Source organism: Bos indicus, chromosome 16, assembly GCF_029378745.1.
Source record: "Bos indicus isolate NIAB-ARS_2022 breed Sahiwal x Tharparkar chromosome 16, NIAB-ARS_B.indTharparkar_mat_pri_1.0, whole genome shotgun sequence".
In the NCBI taxonomy this organism is placed as follows: Eukaryota; Metazoa; Chordata; class Mammalia; order Artiodactyla; family Bovidae; genus Bos; species Bos indicus.
The window spans coordinates 40,374,406-40,397,495 of record NC_091775.1 but is presented as its reverse complement, the minus strand read 5'-3'; the positions used below and the strand labels follow the sequence as shown (position 1 = coordinate 40,397,495).

Below are 23,090 nucleotides of genomic sequence, written 5' to 3'. Positions count from 1 at the left end.
TATTCATTGGAAGGACTGATGTTGAAGCTGAAATTCCAATACTTTGGCCACCTGATGCAAAGCACCAACTCATTGGAAAAGACCCTGATGCTGTGAAGATTGAAGGCAGGAGGAGAAGGAGATGGCAGAGGATGAGATGGTTGGATGGCATCACCAACTCAATGGACTCAATGAGTTTGAGCGAACTCCAGGAGATTGTGAAGGACAGGGAAGCTTGGCATGCTGCAGTCCACAGAGTTGCAGAGTTGGACATGACTGAGTGACTGAACAACAACCAGAGTTATTTACAACCAGATTCTTAATGTTCCTCTGCAATAGGAAATTTAAACAATTTGAAGATGTGTGCCATAGGCATGTGCTGCAGCAAGAGTATGGTACATTTAGGAATCCAAAGGCAGCCAGTCTGGCTAGAACACAGAGTTAGGGGATGGGCTAGAGAGGAATAGTAACAATAGAATAGACTGAAGAGACAAGCAAAAAAAAAAAAAAAAAAGACATTTTCTATAGGGCCTTGGAAACCACACTAACAAGTTTAGACTTTATTCTGAAAGTAACATGAATCCCAGAAGGAATAAGAAAGAACATGACAACGGGCAAAAAGACTGTTGTAATAACCCAATCAAAAGAAGACTAACTTTAGTCATTGCAATAGTTATGGGAAGAAATAGACCAATTTAAAAAATGCTATAGGGTAGAATCATATGGACTTGGTTAACACAGAAGGAAATAAGGATGAGGGAAACAAAGAGTAAAGAAAGACACTCAGGTTTCTGATTGAGCAACTGGGAGTTACCGGAACAATGGAGGAAAAGTGAATTATATAAAATGATGAGTTTTTTGGGGGAATACTGAGTTGAGGCTTCCATAGGATATACAGGTAGAAATGCCCAGGATGTAGTGAAATATGGTAACAGTCCAAGAAAAGTTCTGGAATGGAGATCTAGATTTAGAAGAATCAGATAAAGCTGGTAACTGAAACCACTGCAGTGGGTAACATAGACAGGGACAGGGCAATGAGTGAGAAAGGGGTCTACAGGAGAATACTGATAAAAGCAGTTTTTAAGCCTTGATCAGAGTATAAAGAGTTCCAAAACAAAAATGAGAAGGAATGGCTAGAGCATAAAAAGGAAAGTCAGGGGACAATGGAGGGCTATTGAAGCAAGAAGATTTTAAACAGTTGCTGAGAGTCCCAGGAATGCAACCTATCGTAAGTAGGCTTGGCGCCATCCAATCAGAAGCCAAAGGAAGAAGAAAACTACATGATATTTACTGTCCTTGAGGGATCTTTAGTGAAGTCTCAGGCTATTATGCAAGAAAACTCTACAGAAATTGGGGGCCTATAAAAGAAAGAAAACTTACCTCCTAAGACTCATTTTAAAGATGAAAAAGTTTAAAATAACAGATTTGAAAATGAAAGAGAAAAGTGCAAGTCCACTTATTTTTAAATAGTGCTTGAAACACTGGAATTTGTATCTTCTTTAAATAGATAATGACATTAATAACATTCTTGAAGTTGCTCAGTCATATGTTTCTACCTGATAACAGTCCTAGTGAGCGACCAAGCATTAAATTCCTAAATTGGCAAAGGAATCAAAAGAAGGATCTTGCTATAATCTAATACCTAAGTTTTAATTCTATAAGAGAAAGAACACTCTCATATAAGAATAGGAACTAGAGACATCATAATAATGGAGTAAGATTATCTATTAGGGACACAGAAAAAAATATAAAGGGAAAGATCACAATGGTTCTGGAATTTGGTGCCAAGGTTCACATATATTTCCTTTTGTAAAATGGTAACAGAGGCATTCCATGGGGTCAGGAAAGAGATATAATGAATGTTACCACCCATAGAATTTTCATGGTGCTCACATAACAAGAACTGAAATTTGCACACTATCATTTCAACTGTGAGAAAACAGGTGGAGAGACCTACTCAGCAGATTGAAAAACAGACCTCAGTCTGCTGCTTGTGGCATAGAGATATTATTCTAACGGTCTGTATCTGGAGCCCGTTTTTCTTAAACCACTGGACTGCATAAATCTTAGTAACTCAGAAGGCAAACTGTGCCCATGAAAAAGGAGAAGAGCAGAAGAATTTGAAAGTTCACTCCCCAAGGCATTCAGCTAACAACTTTGCTTTCTATTCAGACAACAGGATTACTGAGAAAGAGAGGAAGTGAATAAAGGAAAAATTAGAATAGCTCATTCTCTTAAATAACAAAAACTAATTATGTTGTATTAAGAAAAATAGAATGTAGGGTTTTTTGTTTTTTGTTTTTTTTTCCCAACCGGGAAGAATGACAGATTAAAATCCTTAAGTCATGAGGAAAATTAATGTTTCCTTCTGGAATACTAAACTTGTAGGTTCAGAAACTACATTACGACTGAAAAATCAAGCCTTCAGAAATCAGGAAATTCCAAAGTATGTCTACAGCAGTGCTTACTTGGACGTGTTACACATGGTACATATTTTACGGTCCATGTTTAACAAATAGCTGGGAGATGAAAAAAAAAGTTCCATATATTCAACATGGCAGAATAAATTCTATAGCAGAAAGAAGAATTGAAATGTCCTGAACACGACTCTGAGACTTAATTGTCCGTTAATCCAGTTTTAGCAATTTGTTTTCCTTTTTATTTTTTTTTTGTTAATTTTTAGAACAAAAAGTCATCCCAGTTGGAAAAAAAAACTGCATGTGTAAAATACTCTGGACATCACCATCCTATAAATCTTGAGGGGTGGTCCTCCTCTTTTGGCAAATCTCTAAAAATCTCATGAAATTAATGTTTGTTTTCCTCAACTCCAGACGTTAATTTTCTATCTTCAGAACTTAAAAATACTTACATTATTGTCTTCAAATATGGCTTGACTTTTCTTCCTTCATGGAAACAGCATTCCTGCCAACTTTAAAATTTATAGCTACAACCATATTTTTTTAATTTTTAAAAGCACACACACACAAAAATACCATAATCCCTCAAAGTGATTTTGAAATGAACATTTCTTCATCGTCATAATTATCCCATGTCACACTGAAATGTACTCCAACTTGGCATTCAAAAGGAAAGAACATTTACCTCTGAGTCCCAGTGCAAAATATTACATTTGGAGATAACATCAGCAACTAAAAAATCTTTTAGTGGCAATCATAATCCAGTCATTAAAATGTCATGATGAAGTAAAATTGTGCATCTTGTAGAACAAAATCCCTCCATGTGCATATATATGTGTATAAATGTGTATGTATGGCACTTTCCCAATTTTACAGACTACACCACAGTTTTCAAAAGTACTTTCACATAATTTCTGACAATCCTGAAAGGTATATAACACAGGGATTTTTTTTTTTTTATTATTCCATTTGATAGAGCAATAAACTGAGATACAGAGAGGCTAAGTGACTTGCCAAAACCCAAACCTTATCAGCAGCAAATCCTGGAAAAAGAATTCAGACCACTGACTCCCAGACTAGCCCTTCAAACAGAAGTTTAGGTGTTCAGTTTAAAGTAGATGAGAAATGTGCATTGCTGGGTTTCTAAAGCAGTTTGAACAATGCTTCGTTTTAGTCCCCCAATATCATAAAAGTTCATAATCTATCTCATTGCTGGAAAAATGGGGCTGTTAACTGGATTAGAGAGAGACTGCATCAAAAGTCTGTGCTTGAAGTATTTTCATTTGCAAAATTACATACCTTTGAAAACCTAATATAATAATTTAGTTCAACAGCTTCTGAGGTAGAAAATATTAAAATTTACTGGAGAATATAAACTCTGAACATTTATCTTTAAAAATAAGTACTAGAGGGGAAAACACTTCAAGGGGAACATAGGGGTGAAATTTAAATTGTGCTGGTTACAAAAATGTGTTCAAAATTTGAATCTTTCCAAACTGGTTATGATTTTTTTCTATCTCTTGTCCTTAAGTTGCGATAACCACCACAGAACAGCACTGCGATATCCTTTTCACTTTTAAGTTATGGTGTCGAGTTTATATCTACATCTGCTACATTTTTATAAGAAGCCAACTGGCATTTGTAACCAATAAAAAATCAACATGAAAGGCAGCATTCCTGTTATTTCGAATGACTCAAGGATTTCTTTTTCTTTGAAATTCCTCAAAGAAGCAAGTGAGAATGTGTCAGTTTAAATTTTTACATGCATTTCTCTGTATTTTTCAATTATTAAGCAACCTCTAAAAGACAATTTTTTTTCTTTTGCTCTTATTCCCCACCACCACTGAAGCAATTAGAGTAGAGCCTGGGCATAGGCCACAAGGAGTTCACTGACTATGCAGAAAATCACGTAGAAAGTCTTGGGTCCCCATTCCGGGCCTAGGGACAAGAAGGCACATCAGAGTCTAGGTTTCTTCCCACTGGTCATTTTGCAGAAGGAAATGAGCAATTCAGACGGTGAGAGCTAGAAGGGCTAGAAGACAAGGGAGCAGGTCTGTGTGATATGTCTGTAGAATAAATACCTATTTAGAAGCTGGAGTGGACAGTTGTCCAAAGGAACACATTAATCACTGTGTTCTAACAACTTTACACTAAGTCACAGACAGAAAACAGTTTTAAAAAACTTGCTTGATGGACATGAGTTTGAGTAAACTCTGGGAGTTGGTGATGGACAGGGAGGCCTGGAGTACTGCAATTCATGGGGTTGCAAAGAGTCGGACACGACTGAGTGATTGAACTGAAATGAATTGAATTGAATGTACCAAAAACAAAAATTAGTGTACCAGACACTAGTAATAACTACACTACTGGTTAGGCCAAGTCTACAATGAGACAATTTTCTGTTGAATAATTGTGCCCTTCCTTTCTAAAACATGTCTATAAATTCCTTAGGCCATAGTTTAGTTTAGATCACATGACCTAAATATCTGTTTCCTCAAAGTCAAATGTAAAACTAGGTCAGTCTAGCTTTACATTTTCTTGCGTTTTATTTTTTCATTTGTCCCTGTTCTTGAATACACAGTACAAGTAACAGTACATAGGTCTCTTTGTTTTTTATATAAATTATATTTTATATAAAGTTGGAATCACTCACATGCCATTAGCATATTTTAGAGTTGGAATCAAAATTCTTTGAAAGCAATTAGAAAACTGATTCCACTGAAGTGCAGAAAAAAATGGTAAATTTAGGGTCTTGAAAATGTCACACAATAACCAGCCAACCTTGAATAATTAAGAAAAATGTTTACCTGACAATATCTGTGAATACAGCAATAGAATATTGGCATATAATGCAGTACATGTATAATAGAATGGCAATAAATAGACAAGCTTATATAAAGTATACAGACAAGAGAACATTCATCCAAAAAACAGAGTCGGACACGACTGAAGTGACTTAGCAGCAGCAGCAGCAGCAGCAAGTTCACAAAAGGCAGTTTTAAAAAATAAGCCTCTATATTCTGATTTGTGTGTGTGTGTGTGTGTGTGTGTGTATGCTATGTTGCTCAGTCATGTCCAACTCTTTGCGACCCCATGGACTGTAGCCTGCCAGGCTCCTCTGTCCACAGGATTTTCCTGGCAAGAATACTGGAGTAGATTGCCATTTCCTCCTCCAGGGGATCTTCCCAACCCAGGAATCAAACCTGCATCTCCTGAGTCTCCTGCAATGGCAGACAGATTTTTTACCACTGAGCTACCTTGCAAGTCCCATATTCTGACTTCAGTTCAGTTCAGTTCAGTGGCTCAGTCGTGTCCAACTCTTTGCAGATGTCCAAATAGCATGTATATTGTGAACCATGCTTGATATTTCAAATTTATGTGAGAAATTATTCCCAAACTGATTTTAAATGTGCATCTGTTACTGCTTATCTATGGGGGCTCAAGTACAAACTGCAGATCATCATCCAAAAACAAGGAGTATCGGAGCTACATATGATTTCACATGCTGCGCAATAAAGAAGTCAGCTCCGTTAGCCAGAGAACAAGACCCCAAGGCCATGAGGCTCGGACCTCCTCAGTAGGTTGACTCAGAGTTAATCCTGACACAGAATGTACTCTTGAAAGATGATAAGGTTGTAGGAGAAATTCATAATGTATATTTGAGACAAACCAGCAGGAGAAACGTACATGACAATCAAGGATTTTCACGTACTTTGCAAAGCCAATGAAATCTTCATGGTTGGTGTTGATGTAGGAGACTTGGATGTCGATCAACAGCAGCACCTATAAGTCAAAGAAAATCACTTTAGTAAAAACCCATCTTAAATATTCTCAAACACTAAATTCAGTAATTGTCTACAAATTATCTTTATTCAATTTTAAAAGGATGTTTTGGTTAGAATGAAAAGTGGCATTAATTTTTTTCATTACACTCTCATAATTTTTACTCTAAATTCAAAAACAAAAACTCTATGTGAAACATCTGAGTCACACTTGAAGACAACAGCATTATAGTTTATAGGCATGTACTCTTTGCCAGTTTAACACAGAACCTAGAATTATTCTATGCCCCTAAAATGTAGGCATAACATTCAAAAGGACATATGTATAAAAAGACACATGGCAAAAAGGCTACAAGGAGCTGCTCAGAGCACTCTGTTCCTGCAGACACTACACATTAGCCACAGAATAGCAACATCATCTCTTGTTTCTCCTCTCCTCTCCTAACTCTTTAAGCTCCCTCTAGGCGAGCAGGAGAAGTATCCTATCAACCAACTCAAAAAGGCAATATCCAAATAAATAGAAAACCTCCTTAAGATCAATAGGCTTCACTGAAGGTGACTTCTGAGTGCATCAAAGCACCATGATAACAGTTCACTGGCAAAGTCTATGTAATGCTCCCCAGTAGGTGCTTCATCAGGATAGCCTTCTCTGATCCTTGCCCAAGACCTGGTTGGATCATGCTATTTACTCTCATATAATCTATATATCATGGCTATATTTTTATTTATTATACCCTATACTCTTCTTTGAGCTGTTTACCACAAATGTGATTATTTATTTATATTTTGTTTGATGTTTTGCTTCCCTCCAAGACAGTCAGCTCCATGGAGGCAGAGATTATACTTATCTTGTTCATCACTTATCTGCAGAATCTAGCATGATACACATAACACATGCCTGATAAATAGTTTTGGCTGTAAATTCCATAACTCTCTACCAGCCTTGAAGAACAGTTTACTTTAAAGGGAGCAATTTATTCCCATATAGTTAATACCTGGCCAAGTATTTTTGTTTCTCACTCATTACCCAATGCTCTGGTCTCTGCTTTTATGGCTAATTTCAGTTGGTCATCTGACCAAATATTATGGTGAACCCCAAGGGCCCTACCAAAAAAGAGTAAATGAATCACCCCAAACCATCCCCACTACCAACATAAAGTTTATACCCAGGTACTATTGGGTCAACAATATCATACTTGTATGAAAATTTTCATAGCATCATATAGTTTTGTTTCTTCTCTTAATGAAGAAAACTGAAGAGTTAGGAGGGGTGATAGTTATGAGATTATCTGTGACACTGCCACTATTCTCCCTACAATAAAGCCAGATTCTATTAAATTTTATACCCCCAAATCCATTTGCCAGGAGTCTGGATCAATAAACCATAATATTTAAGCACAAATAAATTGTCACCATAAACAGAAAAATATCTACATAATTCTCAGTATCGCCAAAGGCTGTCATGAGTATCTTGGCCGTTCATGCACATTCACTTGGATTGCAGCACAGGGGAAAAATGGAAGAAAAATCGCAACTATGGCTATTCTCATTCATATTCCTGGAAACTGGGAGTCTGTGTTCATCCTAGGAAAAGAGCCAGGTCGCATGTGGGGGATGGAAAGGAAAATAGGACATTTTTTTCTCCTTCTTTTCACTCTCTCAGAGTTTCTCACTGCCTTTCTCACCCACAGCTATTGAATATTTAGTTGAAGAAAAGTAAAACCACTCCTGGTAGCAGTAATCACCCACAAAGTCAGTCATTTCAACATGCATTTAGATGTATGGGAGCACCTGGAATAACAGGCACACATAGAAGTTCCAAAAAACCCTCTGTTTCAGAAAAAAGTTCACAGATAGATTTATGGTTTTTCATAATTTTAATTCTCAAGAATTTTTCCCCAAGAAGTTTCCAGAGCAGAAGTTGGTAATAATTCCATTTTTTGAGAAAACTGCAAGAATACCTCGGAGCAGTTCTCGTACAGAGGCCTAAGGAAATGGCTCACTCTCTGACCAATATGGCCTCAAGCAGCATAAAGTTCGAACTCAAATGTGAAATCTATGCAAACTGACATGTTCACATTACCAAAAACATGAACGTTTTTTCTACGCCACAGATGTCTTTATTACTTGTAGCAAACACCAGCTTCTTCAGGTGGTTAACTGTCAGACCAGGCCACGTGGGACAGTCACTTAGAAGGGAGATGCTCACTCCCTCCCTTAACTCTACTTGGGGAATGAATTAATCACTCCATCAAAGGTAGATGGGAGAAAGTCTATCTAAAAATTAGGGGAAAAAATGATTTCTCATGTCTACTGTGTGTCATAGCTCTTTAGGAATAACAACAAGAACAACTTAATGAAGAACTAAGAACCTTATCTGGATTACTTTATTTCATGTTCACAAAATGCCTATGAGTTAACTACCATTATTATTCACTTCCAGATGAGGAGACTCAACTGCAAATAACTTGTTCATTTACACAGAAAGTAAAATGATAGAGCTTGGATTCGAACTCAGGCAGTCTGAACCCAGAGCCCACAGTCTTCATGACAATAAGTTTGTCATTTCAGTACAACAAATCTCTGAAACATGAAACATCAAGAAGTTAACAACTGATTTAGATATAAACACAAAAGATAATTAAGATAATAATTGTACTACTTTTTCCTTGGTATTTTTTTTTACATAGGATCCCTAAGAGTTAAGTAAAATGTATTATCATTTGAATTGCATTGAATAAATACAAATTAAAATGGTTATCTTATTTACTTAAGGTCAGGAGTACAGCTGATACCAGAATTTGTTTCTCGGTCCAACAGTAGGCGTGACATCAGGTATGCAGGGGAACTCCTGGTCTAGGGTCGTATATCCTGAGGACCCAGGCTAGTTTTTACTGACTCATGAGTTAATATTGAATTGTTTATCTCCACTAAGTCACAAAGCCTATTTCTTCAACTTTTGATCTAGGCATGTTGCATATCTCTCTCTCCCCATGGTTTGTGTCTACCTCTCTCTTCTATTCTGCCTTCCTCCTTTTATCCAGTTCTTTCTCTCCTCCTTTCCAACTCACTCCAGAACCACAAAATCCCAGAATTCTAACTTGCAGAGAACTTCAGAGATCATATTGACCAGCATTTCAACATTATACATGAGAAAACAACAGTCCCAAGAAGTGATTTGCTCAAGAACATGTTATTCTCTGGTGAACACATGCCTAGAGGCCAGTGTCCTCTCCACACTGTCACACTTGCAGCTGTGTCCTGGAATTGAAGAGCATCTGAAAACCTTTTTGCTTCCCTTTATAAAATGTTATAAGTAACTAAGAAAACATTTACCTAAATTTAAGAAGCTTCTATTATTTTCATGTAGTACTTTTTTAATGAATTATCCTCACCTGAAAATAATCTTTCATTCATAGAGCTAGCCAAGATTCAAAGACAATTTCAAGGTCACTCTTTACCAACCATATGTATAAATAGTTACAAAACAGAAATGCTTAAAACATTATATCCTTAATGTTTTAAATTATTTAAATATTTAAATAATTATTTTAAATTTTTATAACTAATTTAAATATCCTTAAACATTTTTATTTTTTTAGTCATAGGTTCCATGGATAAGCTGATGAATAGCTTTATCCAGTCTCTTCAAGCAAAAAAATAAATAAATAAAAGCACTAAACATTTTGCAAAACGTTTTAGGAATTTATGAATATTTTGGTGTCCATCTGTGCCCATTAAAAGTTAAGACATCCTATCTCAAAGAAAAAATCTGGTATGTTTCTGGATTAGTGGTTTTCAAAGTGGAGGGTGTATTAATACATGCCTAGGGTATACATGATGATTCATAGAGCATTGAGGAAAAAATTATGGAAGTCCTATTACTGTGTTTTAAATGTTATCTTTCTAAAGTCTTTATATATGTTTATATTTTTAACATATACATAAGCTGTTATTATAGCAACACATGTATAATATTCATAAATAAAAATAAACATATGTGGTGGTGTTCTCAGTTCTTTTTTTTTCCATTCAAGGATACGCCAACTCTTGGAGACCACCAAACAACCTTGGAGAGACCTTCCACTTCCCACAAGGATCCTGCCCACCAGGGAAGGTCTCTCCTCACCTGGTCCTTTGTCTTCCCTTCTCGCTCACGAATGTGGTTAGCAACAATCCTTTCCGTTTCCTCACAGAGTCTGGGGAAGTTTGCCAGCTATCAAGAGAAACAGATCTCAGTGTTAATACTCAAATATTTATACTGCCAAAAAAGAAACAGATAAGTTATGTTATATTCCAGAAGACATGCATTACCGTTCTGTAAGCAGAAGTGAAATAGCCTAAAGAAGAATGGCAGAGTGACAGAAGAGATTTCACAAACTACAAACAGAAGTAACTATATTATCTGAGATAAAACACTTTAAAACCAGCAGAGCAATTCCCTACAAAGAAAACAGAAACCCAGATAGCATCCAGCACTCTGCTATACAGAGTTAGCACTTAATAAAGTTCAAAGATGAAGAAGACAGAAATGAGGATGAAAAGGACGATAATGACTAACATTTATAGAGTGCTTACCACGGTCCAGCACTGCTTGAATTACCTCATTCAAAAATGCACAATAGTCATAAAAGATAGATCTGATTATTAACCTCATTTTATAGAGGAGGAAAGCAAAGCCCAGAGAGGTTAAATAACTTGCCCAAGACTATACAGTTCAAAATCAGTGGGTCCTGAATTCCAACCCAAGGACATTAGAGTTCATGGTCATGTCCATAACTCTTTGAGGATGATTCATTCCATGAACCAGAGAGATCATTTTTTAAAAAATTCTCCCCTAACATATGGGCTTTTATGTACATATTTTTGGCAAAACTATAAAATAATACATGTCAATCACTTATCCCATATAAATTATTCAGGTAATTGTCCAAAATTTAGTTTGCAAAAGTGAATGAATGAATTATAGTTGTTCTCAGTGTAAGGAGGAAGAAGAAAAGGATGATACAAGGATGTTCAAGGAAGCCTAATCTAAAAAGAGGATGTAGTCAGGTAAAGTTGTGTGGGAATGGTTGTGGGAAGAATGGAGCTTGCCAAGCACAGGAACGTGTATAAGGTGCTGGAGGACAGGGACAATGAGTGGTCAAAGAAGTAAAGGAAGTTCAGTGCAGAGAGCAAGGGTGTGGTCTTCAGAGAAAAGTGGGCAAACTCATGGCTTATGACAAGCAAACTTTAATTCCATTTATATTAAAAAGCACTTGCAAATTAGTAAGATAACACTAATACCTTACATAAAAAAAGGCAAAAAAAAATGACTTAATTTAAAAAGAAATTTAATGGTCATTAAGTAGGGAGAAATATCACACTGTACAAACAGAGTAATGCAAAGAGAGATAATAACCATTATGTTGTCAAATTGCTATAAGTATTTTTATAAGACAATGCATGTGAAGGTATATTAAAACTAGCACAGTTTAAACTTGCTGAAGGGATGTCAATGAGAATAATCTTTCTGTTAAGCAATTTGGCAATATGTATCAACAATCTTAGACACATACAGGCATCAGCCTAATTATTTCATGAGATTCTAAAATAATAAGGAAATTCATCATAGCATTACTTGGAAAAGCAACAATAAGACAAATAAACATAATTTTATAAACCACCTAGGTAACCAATGACGTTAAATAAATTAAGGTAAGTCTACTAATGGGATGTAATAAGCCATTCCAAATAATATCTAATATTTGATTTTTAATACTAATTTATAATATCTAATAACATGATAAAGTATCTAAAATAGATATTGGATGAAGGAAAAAAAATCAGGCTACTAAATACATAATCTGATTACACACAAGTATACATAAACCCACATACACACACACACACATACACACACACAGTCAAAGGCCATCATATATCCTTCAAGGGTATAGCCCAAGACCATAAAAATTCCTAAATTCTTGAGTAATAAACACTATAGCACATAATATTTCCCCTAACTTGTAAGCTAGGTCTCCCTGAAATGTGACTGCTCCATGGTCACTGGTGTCGCTGCGCACATGGATTTTTCAGCATGCATGATGTACACCAGTGCCTTGGCAAGATAGCAAACTGCACTACTTCGTGGAACCATCATGATCACAAATCACATATAAATGAGTCTGTGCACAGAAAAGAATCTACACAAATATCAATACTACAAAACATTAATAGTAACAACCTCTTTGAATGATGGGCTTAGGCATAATTTTAATTTTTTTCTACATACATCTCTGCATTTTCCAATTTTTTCTACAGTAACATAAGGTACTTTTATAAAACATCATTAGAGCATAGAAACCTGGCTGCCTGTTCAACTCAAATTTTACAGCCTAGTGTCTTTTTATGAGATCACCAGAAACCACTACCCCTTACTGAGACTCCTAGCTGAATCCTGAGATATGTGCTCATTTAAGGGCTTATTTCATGGATAACTTCAAGATACAAATGCAGCTTCCATTCTGAGTTCTGGAAATATTCTTCGAGGCAAGTTCATCTCATAGTATCATCCTTTATACTCTGAGAACATTGCAAATTATTTTTTATGTGACCTATAAAAAGTTTCTAAGTATGGAAGGGATAGCTGATGAATGTTTGTCCTTCTCCTTGACTAACGAGAACCTAGGTGGTACATGCAGCACTAACCAGTAGTCTGCACTAGACCATCAGAGCAATTGCTCCTCCTCTTCACTCAGACATCATCCCAGGCTAACAGTGCACACTTGTTTTGATGATAGCCACACTAACAGAGAACCACACTCCTGCAAATGAGTGACTGCAAAAGCAATAGTGGTCTACTGAGTAGGGATGGAAGGCCTATAACAATATTTAGAAAAATGGATTATAGCAGATTATTTCTAAAACACCAAAGAGTGGCAATATAAATATTTATTCAGAAACTAAATACTTGATAGACAAATAACCCCAGGCTCATATGCTCATATGTCAAGGAAAGGCCAAAATGACAAGAGTATCTCATGAAGTAGAAACAACTAAGAACCCTCCAATCTACTGCCCTTGGCAGAGGGCTGAGTTTTTTGTGCGTCTCCTGATCTTTCCAAGCTCAATTTCACCAAGAAAGGAACCCGCCAGAGCCATATTTTTATGTATATAATTGAGATGTGTTCTGTGTGTTAGTTACTCAGTCATGTCCAACTCTTTGTGACCCCATGGACTGTAGCCCACCAGGCTTCTCTGTCCATGCAATTCTCCAGGCAAGAATACTGGAGTGGATTCCTATTCCCTTCACCAGAGGAACTTTCCAACCGAGGGATAGAACCCTGGTCTCCTGTATTGCAGGCAGACTCTTTACCGTTTGAGCTACAGGGAAGTCTAAATTGAGTAACTGAGATAACTGGAAGTAAATGAGTCTAAATTCTAAGTGGAACAAAAAGGAAAGAGAACACAGTAGAAGAACTGCCCTCATGGAGGCAAAGGAGAAATATTGAGGGAGACAGTAATCAGTGAAAGATCTAGGCATTACTGAAAGGCAGTAATGAAGTTAGTATGGTTTCTCACTGCTTGATCTTAAAAGGTCTGTAGGGGTGTAAAAAGGTTGCTGCTGCTGCTAAGTCACTTCAGTAGTGTCCGACTCTGTGCGACCCCATAGATGGCAGCCCACCAGGCTCTGCTGTCCCTGGGATTCTCCAGGCAAGAACACTGGAGTGGGTTGCCATTTCCTTCTCCAATGCATGAAAGTGAAAAGTGAAAGTGAAGTCGCTCAGTCATGTCCAACTCTTCAGGAGCACAAAAATCAAAATGATGACTTTAATTGCTGGCCCTCAAATGTAATAGTCCAGTTCTGATTCTTCATGATACATACAGAAAGAAGGCCAAAAAAAATGTCCTACTGACATTCGAAATGACTTTCTGCCACTCATTAGCTCATTTAACAGGGTCCCTTTCACTTTTCACTGCTCAGTTTGCCTGACTCTACTTAGCTTCAACAGATACTCAACTGATCACTCACTTCAATCCCTCACTGCTCTTCAATATCTCTTACTGAAGATGCAATCAGTTTTCTCAAATGTTTGTCATTATAATTTTCAATCTCTTTTGCTCTGGATGTTGAATTAAAAGCTTACCACTGTAAGAACACATTTGTCAGTCAAAATTTTAATCACGTATTCCAAAATAATATTAACCTAGAAATCACCATCATTAGATTTTTATTCTTTTATTAATTACTTAAATATTCTGCAAACTGATTTATACAGGATCAAGGAATTAAGGCTTTGCTATTGGATATAATGATTTTATATTCTTAAATTTATTTCACAGTCATTCACTTAAACATTTACTGGGCACACGCAAAAGGCAGCTCTATGCTCAGTTTATGTCAAAGCACCTGATCTTAAAAACCACACAGTTTTGAGTGGCAGATTGATTATACAGATAATTGTCATACAAGAGAAAGATCTCAGAAAAAGCAAGGAGAAACACAAAGTAGTTAGAGGCTAAATCTGCTCTGAGAAGGCCTCAGAAGACTTGATGCTTAAACAATGATAATAAAGCTTCCAGACAAAGCTGAACAACTGTTAAATGATAAATTGCTTCTAAATAGCTTATGTTGAAATTATGTTGCATATTTTTAAATAATAATGAAGATTCAATGGAGCAATAATACAACATATATGTATTTAGGAACCAAAATTTTAAATATATGATTCTAAGAGAAAATTTTAATTCTGTTTTCATTTTAATTTTAATTATGTGCAGAACTTCACATGTTCTGAGACAAAGTATTATAGTACCATCATTTTTTATATACAAAAACATATTTTAATAAAATCCAATGTTTTAAGTATTATTTAGGATAATGTTTAATTATTTTGATGAAACATCAATGTAAAAATTTAATTTTAATCATGGACCACATTTTTCCCTAGAAGAAAAAAAAATCACTTGAAAGACATTTCTATAAATAAAAATAAATCATAAGCTTATAAAGTGTATTAACCATTGATTTATCAGATCATGAGAGCCATGCTATTAGGTTTCTCCTGGATCAGATACAAGGTCAGGCAAGATTTCTATACCTTCAAGAGTAACTAGTTCAGTGCCTTAAGCAAAGACTCAGGTTATTAGGTAACCATGTGTTCACAGTTGCATACAAAACATAAATGAGAAAATAAACTAAAAATAGAATAAAATTTCTTTTATGTGCATGACCTGAGTTGATTGATTTGGCTGACCTAAAGTTATGGGCTCTGTTTTGATCAAAATGCTATAAATCATACAGTGTTGGCCATGTACTACAAACTGAGTAGCAATAATGATTTTACTGCTTATGAAAAGTGAAAGAGAAAAAGTGTTAGTTGCTCAGTCATGTCCAACTCTTTGCAATCCTATGGAATGTAGCCTGCCAGGCTCATAAAAGCTTACAATAGTTTCATTCTATTTATGTGAATTAAAATCTGCCCCCAAAACCCTTAGTGATTTTTAATTTGTATGTAGCATAATATTGGCTTTATTCAGGAGATGAGAGAATACTTATTTGGGCACAACACATTTGTTATGTAAAAAGGAAAAACAGAAGTATTCACATTTACAAAAGTGATCAAAGATGAGGAGAAACTGTAGTACAAACAGGTCAAGAAACTGCACAAGGGTAAATTTATTGATGATTTGATATTTTAGGGGTGGACTTATGAGAAGTCTAGGAAGATCTAAGTAAAGCTGGTAAAAAGGGAAAGGGCCAGAGTCCATCCAGGTGGCCTTGGGTAAAGCAGTCAGAAAGAAATGCTGTTAGCCCTCCTTCTCTCTCCAAGTGGGCAAACCCCAAACCTCAAGTATTTTCTACAAATAATGGAAGAAATGGTGGGGTCTGTGAAAGAAGAACATATGTAGTAAGTTGGTATGTTCTCTTTCATGTTTCTGACCTTATCATTTCTTCTAAACAAAGGAATGAAGAGAATGCTAGTGTTATTTAGCAGATGCTAAGGAGTTAAAAGAGCTTCCCTTGTGGCTCAGTGGTAAAGAATCTGCTGGCCAATGCAAGAGACAAGGGTTCGATCCCTGGGTCGGAAAGATGCCCTGGAGAAGCAATTGGCAGCCCACTCCAGTATTCTTGCCTGGAAAATCCCAAGGACAGAGGAGCCTGGCAGACTACAGTCCATGAGGTCACAAAAGAGTCGGACACAACTTGGCAACTAAACAACAGTAACAAAGGAATAGAAGCAAAAAGTCCAGCCTTGAGTGAAAGAAAGCTGAAAGATAGTCAGAAGAGCCATTGTCTCATTAAGTTATTCAGAAAACATCTGAATAGAACTGCAGAGTGGGGTTAGTGCTGGGTCAAAAAAATATCTGAAGACAATAACCAGGTTTTCATCATCACTTCACATTTATTTCTGATAGACATTATTGACTGGTTAAAATGGAACAAGAAAAATCATACTGAAGGCAAGAGGAAAAGCAGGGGCCAGGGTAAATTATAAATTAAGAATTAATTGCAAAGATCATGAGTCTTTTAATGAATTGTGAAATTAAAAGGTGAGATTCCTATCTCTTGACTTTTAGCCAAGTCCCAGGACTGAATTTCATATGTGCATGCATGCTCAATCGCTAGGTTGTGTCCAACTCTACGGACTATAGCCCGCCAGGCTCCTCTGTCCATGGGGTTTTCCAGGCAAGAATATGGAGTGGGTTGCCATTTCCTCCTCCAGGGAATGTTCCTGACCCAAGGATCCAATCCATCTCTCCTGCATTGGCAGATGGATTCTTTACCACTGATCCAATGAATTTTGAATAAAACTCAATAAATGACTCAAATTTTAATGCACAGCCTGATCTGAAATCTGAGCACCGTGCTCCATTACATGGGCATCTGGCTGTATGCAAAGCAAGTGTTTGACTGGACAGCCAACCATTAGAAGAGGTGAAATGTTAAGTCTTTATGTAAAGATTGAAAACCAGAGCAGATCCACCGAGACCTAAAAAAAAAAATCCTATTTGAGCATGATGTTTTGCAGCTCTTCTCCTTCCTCCTACAAGCTTTCATGGAAGGTACTCAAGTGACTACTTTAGCCAAAATGATAATTGCCTACCAAGTCAGTGAGACATGAGTCTGTATTCAATTATTGATTCCATAATTATTATTGAAAACCTGGTGTGTAGGGGTTATTACTAGAGTGATGAGCTTAACAAACTAAGTCCCTACTTTCAGGGAGCTTACACTCTACTTTCCAAGCTCCATGTCCCTTTACTGTCCAACAACAAAAACAAAAGACGTATATAGTATAATTTATGTGATCATATGTGCTGCAAAGAAGTTTGCTAAGTAGATGAGTGTGTGTATGTGTTCAAAGGGAAGCATGTGCAGTTGTAGGTAGAAAAGTCAGAAGAAGACTCTGAGCACATGGCATTTGAGCAGAGACCTGAAAGAAGTGAGGATGTGACCCATGCGGGAATCTTGAGGCAGAGTATTTCCAACACTGGGAATGAGAAATGCAAAGGCCCTGCCACCACATCTCCTTGATCTGTTGAAGAAACAAGGAAACCAGTGTAGCTGGAGTGGACTGTGGGGAGGGAGATGGGAGGAGTTTAGAAATGAAAAGGAGCAAGATCATGCAGGGTCTTGAAAGTCATCGTTAGGTCTTCGGATTCACTCGCTTAGTTATGTGTATTCAGAATCAGATATTTACTTACCTAACATTCTACAAAACTCAGCATTTCTTCTCACAGAACTTTATAATGAAAAATATTTCCCAGTATTTCTAATAACCAGCTAGCATATCTTTTTTATTTCTTTGAAAAGCTTTTTTCTAAGCAGAGGAAAAAAAATCAATTAATTGGTATGATGGTGATCCAAGAATGTGGCTTCCCAAGAGGCCAATAAATGGCACAGTTGCTAAACTGTGGTTAAAAAAAACAAGCTGTTCCTCTCAGTGCTTCCTGCAAAGAAGCTCAAGACCCTGCAACGATGCACTGGAGAAGAGGAGGTAGAGAAAAGCAGCTGAAAGATGATGCCCACCAGAGAAATTCCAAAGTTGAGATGTCCCTGGAATGAAGCCAAATAGCTCATAAAACTCAAAGGTCCCTGTCCTGTCCTCCAGTGTCCCAGAGACAACAGTGAGAACATATCCAAGAAATAGTTGCACTCCCCCAGTTTAGCTTTGTGCTTTGTTATGTGAATATGCATAAATTCCATGTTTTTCAATGATGTTTATTTATGTGGCTTAAGAAAAATAAAGTTAAATATTTTACACATAAGAAATTCAACATGAGGAATTGTAAATGAAAACACTGTTTTAAGATTATAAATATATATGCATGTATGTGTAATGGGTTGGCCAAAAAGTTTGTTTGGGTTTTTCCATACCATCTTACAGAATATATATATATCCACAATACAGTGAGAGTAACTATACATTTCAGATTGCCTGGAGCAGTCTTGGTTTACTCATATTATTCAAGTGGAAGTACTGACAGTTCCCCTTTCAATCTCAAAAACGTCCTATGTTGGCCAATAAATTATATGGTCATTTATTTATGGGTTGTGCTCAAAAAGGGTCAAGTAAATTAAGGTGTGGCATACTCAACTTTAATTAGGATTATTTTGCTTTACAAATGACTTTAATTAGACCAGTTTCAAAGTAAAAAAAGTTTAAGGTAGACAAAATAAGGCCAAAAATCAAGAACATTAAATCAAGGAGTAAGGAAAAGAATAGATTGAAAGAAAGCCTGTCCAGATTTTTATCATTTTAAAAGGGTTAGCTAAAGGTTGCAAGATGGCAAAGTAGAAAGACATGCACTTACTCCTTATTATAAAAACACCAAAATCACAACTAACTGCTGAACAACCATTCACCAAAAAAAGAAAGAATGCTGGAACCTGTCAAAAAGATACCCTACATCCAAAGACAAAGAAGCCACAGGAGATGGTAGAAGGGCACAATCATGATAAAATCAAATCCCAGACCCACCAGGTAGGCGACACATAAACTGGAAAATAATTACACTACAAAAGTTCTCCCACAGGAGTGAAAGTCCTGAGGCCCACATCAGGATTCCCAGGCTGGAGATCTGGCAACAAGAGGAGGCCCCAGAGAATGTGGCTTTGAAGGCAAACAGGGTTGGATCACAGGAGTTCCATAGGACTGGGAGAAACATAAACTTCACTCTTAGAGGGTACACACAAGTGTGCACCAGGAGCCAGAGAAAAAGCAGTGACCTTTTAAGAGAATGGGCCAGACCTTCCTGCTAGTACTGGAGATGAAGGGGGTTTGGCTCACTGTAGGGATAAAGACACTGGCAGAAGCAGTTCTGGTGAGTACTCATTGATGTGAGCCCTCCAGGAAGCCACCATTTCCTCCCTAAGACCTGGCCCTGCTCAATGGCCTGTAGGCTCCAGTGCCAGGATGCCTCAGGCCAAATTATCAACCAGGCAGGAACACAGACCCCACTTATCTGCAGATAGGCTACTTAAAGTCTTCCTGAGCACAGCCCTGCCCACCAGAGGGAAAAGACACAGTTCCACCCACCAGCGGGCAGAAACCAGTAACAATTGGCAGGAAGCCTGCACAAACCTCTTAGATAGCCTCATCCACCAGAGAGCAGACAGGAGAAGCAAGAAGAACTAAAATCTTGAAGCCTGTGGAACAGAAACCACAATCACAGAAAGTTATACAAAATGAGACAGCAGAGGAATATGTCCCAGATGAAGGAACAAGATAAAACCCCAGAAGAACAACTAAGTGAAGTGGAGATAGCAAAAAGAATTCAGAATAATGATAGTGAAGATGATCCAAGATCTGGGAACAAGAATGGGGGGAGGGATAGATTGGGAGTTTAGGATCAACATTTACACACTGCTATGACCAACCTAGATAGCATATTAAAAAGCAGAGACATCACTTTGCCAACAAAGGTCCATCTAGTCAAGGCTATGGTTTTTCCAGTGGTCATGTATGGATGTGAGAGTTGGACTGTGAAGAAAGCTGAGCACTGAAGAATTGATGCTTTTGAACTGTGGTGTTGGAGAAGACTCTTGAGAGTCCCTTGGACTGCAAGGAGATCCAACCAGTCCATTCTGAAGGAGATCAGCCCTGGGTGTTCTTTGGAGGGAATGATGCTAAAGCTGAAACTCCAATACTTTGGCCATCTCATGAGAAGAGTTGACTCATTGGAAAAGACTCTGATGCTGGGACAGATTGGGGGCAGGAGGAGAAGGGGATGACAGAGGATGAGATGGCTGGATGGCATCACTGACTCGATGGACATGAGTTTGAGTAGGCTCCGGGAGTTGGTGATGGACAGGGAGGCCTGGCGTGCTGCCATTCATGGGATTGCAAAGAGTCAGACACAACTGAGCGACTGAACTGAACTGACTGATTTAAAATAGATAATCAACAAGGACCTATTGTATACCACAGGGAACTCTGCTCAAAGTTCTGTAATAACCAAAATGGGATAATAATTTGAAAAAGAATAGATACATGTATATGTATAACTCAATCACTTTGCTGTACACCTGAAACTAACACATTTTTAATCAACTATACTCCAATATAAAATAAAATTTTTTTTAATGTGACTTTTAATTTTTTTTAAAAGTGACTTTAAAAAAAAGTTTTTTTTAAGAATATTTTAGTTAACCCAGAATAAAATATTCTTTTTAAACCAAGTACAGATTTCTTTAGCATCAGGATAACTTTAGAATATCTAAATTATTAATAATAATTCATAGAATATCTCTTATGTATGGTTAATCATTGTATTAGGTGTCAAGGATAAGAAGACAAAAGACAGCTCTTTTTAAAAGGAGCTTATCATCAGCAACAGGAGGCATTCACCTAAACAAATAAATTCCTAATTGCAATGCAGTATCATAATTGCTATGACAGAAGTAAACACACGGTGACAATTAGAGCACTAAGAAGGGAGTGAAGATGGAGACCAAGAAAGGGTTCACAGAAGCTTTTCAGGAAAAATGATGATTGAGCTGTATCTTAAGGACACTTTCTAAACAAACAAAATCATATATGCAAATATTAAAGGCAGGAAAAATTTTTGTGAATAAAAAAAGATCACTTAGAATGGCTGAAGCAAGCAAAAAGTGACAACAGATGTAGCTGGAGAAGTATTCGGGGATCAAATGGTGAAACTAAAAACAACCATAAATGATTTGAATTTTCTTAAGATATAAGGAGCCATTAAATAATTTTGAAGGAACAGGCAAAAAATATGTGCACATATATTTTTTTAGTTGTTTTGAGATCTTTTTTGGTGTTTTGTTTGTGCATGTTTTAGAAAGGCCATTTTCACAAGTGAGGAGGATGAATTTGAAGATGACCAGATTAGAAGTAATAAGATCAGTTAGGAGGTCACTGGAGTAATTTATTTATTTATTTATTTGGGTGGGGGGACCTGTTTAGGACATTAAGTAAGAAGAGGAGGCAGTTGCAGTAGACTGTAGAGTAGACCATTTTGGTTAAGAAGCTTGAACCAGCAGTATAACTTTGGGAATCAACAATGTTTTAAGTGGTAGCTGAAGTATGGGAGATATCATCTGTAGAAAGGAAAAGAGAAGAGAAGAAAACCAGAAGCAAATTCTGGGGACCCTGGTGGTTAGAGGCAGGCAAAAGTGGATAAAGTCTTGAAGGAGATGGAGGAAGAATCATGAGAAACATGAAAGAGAATCCAAGAGAGGTGTCATCTTCAAAAAAAGAGTAGAATACAACTGAAAATAAGAGTGCCCATTCAATTTGGTAATCGAGTCTCTGGTTAACTTTTGTCATAACTATTCCAATAGAATGGTGGGTTGAAGCCAAACTTCAGAGGGCTAAGGAGTTAAATGGAGATAGAAAGATATAGAAGCATAAACTACTTTTTTTTTTTTTTTACCAAGAATGTTGGCCATGAAAAAAGGACAGTAATAGAGCAGAAGACAGGTTTTTGTTACTTATAAGTCAGAAGAGACATAAATATATTTATACATTGACTTATTTTTAAATGTGATGAAGAGGGTGATGATTCAGGAAACCAAGAAATCCAAAGAGTAAGTTCCTTAAGGAGGTGAGAGTACAAGTAGAAACCCAGCCTTGGTCAGGATTATCACCATGACAGAGAAAAGGAGAGGAAGAAGAGGCATGATTGGGAATACACATAGGTTTGGGGGCAAGAAATTAATGTTCCCATGTATAGCCTCTATTTTCTCTGTGAAATCATTATTGAAAGTGATAAGCAAAATATCTTAAAAAGAGTGCTAAAAGTTTAACATCACTATTGTGGCAAACACGGCAAGTCACTAACAAATGAAATGCTGAAGACAATGGCTATATTATGTGGCACTAATCCACACAGATACACAACTACCTTCAAGCTCATCACCAACCTGGGGGAAAGGGAAATAAAAGACAAATAAATTTGACCACCCTTAGTGTTTCAACAGATGGCAAAGTTAATCCAAAAGGAATTAATGTGTGCTTAGTCACTCAGTCGTGTCTGACTCTTTGCGACCCCGTGGACTGTAGCCCACCAGGCTCCTCTGTCCATAGGAATTCTCCAGGCAAGAATACTGGAGTGGGTTGCCATGTCCTCCTCCAGGGGATCTTCCCAACCCAGGGATCAAACCCAGGTCTCCCACATGGCAGGCGGATTCTTTACCATCCTGAGCCACCAGGGAAGCCCAAAAGGTAAATGTACTGCTTCTTAATGTATTGCCTCTCAGCTCCAAATTCATGCTTCTTGCCCTCTCTGTGAAAATAATCCTGGGCCCTTAAAGTATTTTTTCATTGCTCACTGGCCCCATGAGAGGTTTTATCAGGAAAGTCAGAGCCTGGAGAGACACTGCTGGAGGAAAAGACAGGCTGAAGCAGCCCACTTCAGTACAAGGCAGTCACAGCCCCCCGGTAGAGCTGCCCTCACC

The 23,090-nt window shown here is 37.2% G+C and overlaps 1 protein-coding gene across 8 annotated transcripts in view; it reads right to left on the bottom strand.

The window, feature by feature from the left end:
- DNM3 (dynamin 3) overlaps positions 1-23,090 on the bottom strand; it is a 646,555-nt gene that overhangs the window by 357,311 nt on the left and 266,154 nt on the right. For all 8 annotated transcript variants that reach the window (XM_070768173.1, XM_019976685.2, XM_070768169.1 and 5 more), the window contains 2 exons: positions 10,308-10,394; positions 6,109-6,179 (listed from right to left, as the gene is read on the bottom strand). In XM_070768173.1, coding sequence (XP_070624274.1) covers positions 6,109-6,179; positions 10,308-10,394 — 158 coding nt within the window. The remainder of the gene's footprint in view (positions 1-6,108; positions 6,180-10,307; positions 10,395-23,090) is intronic.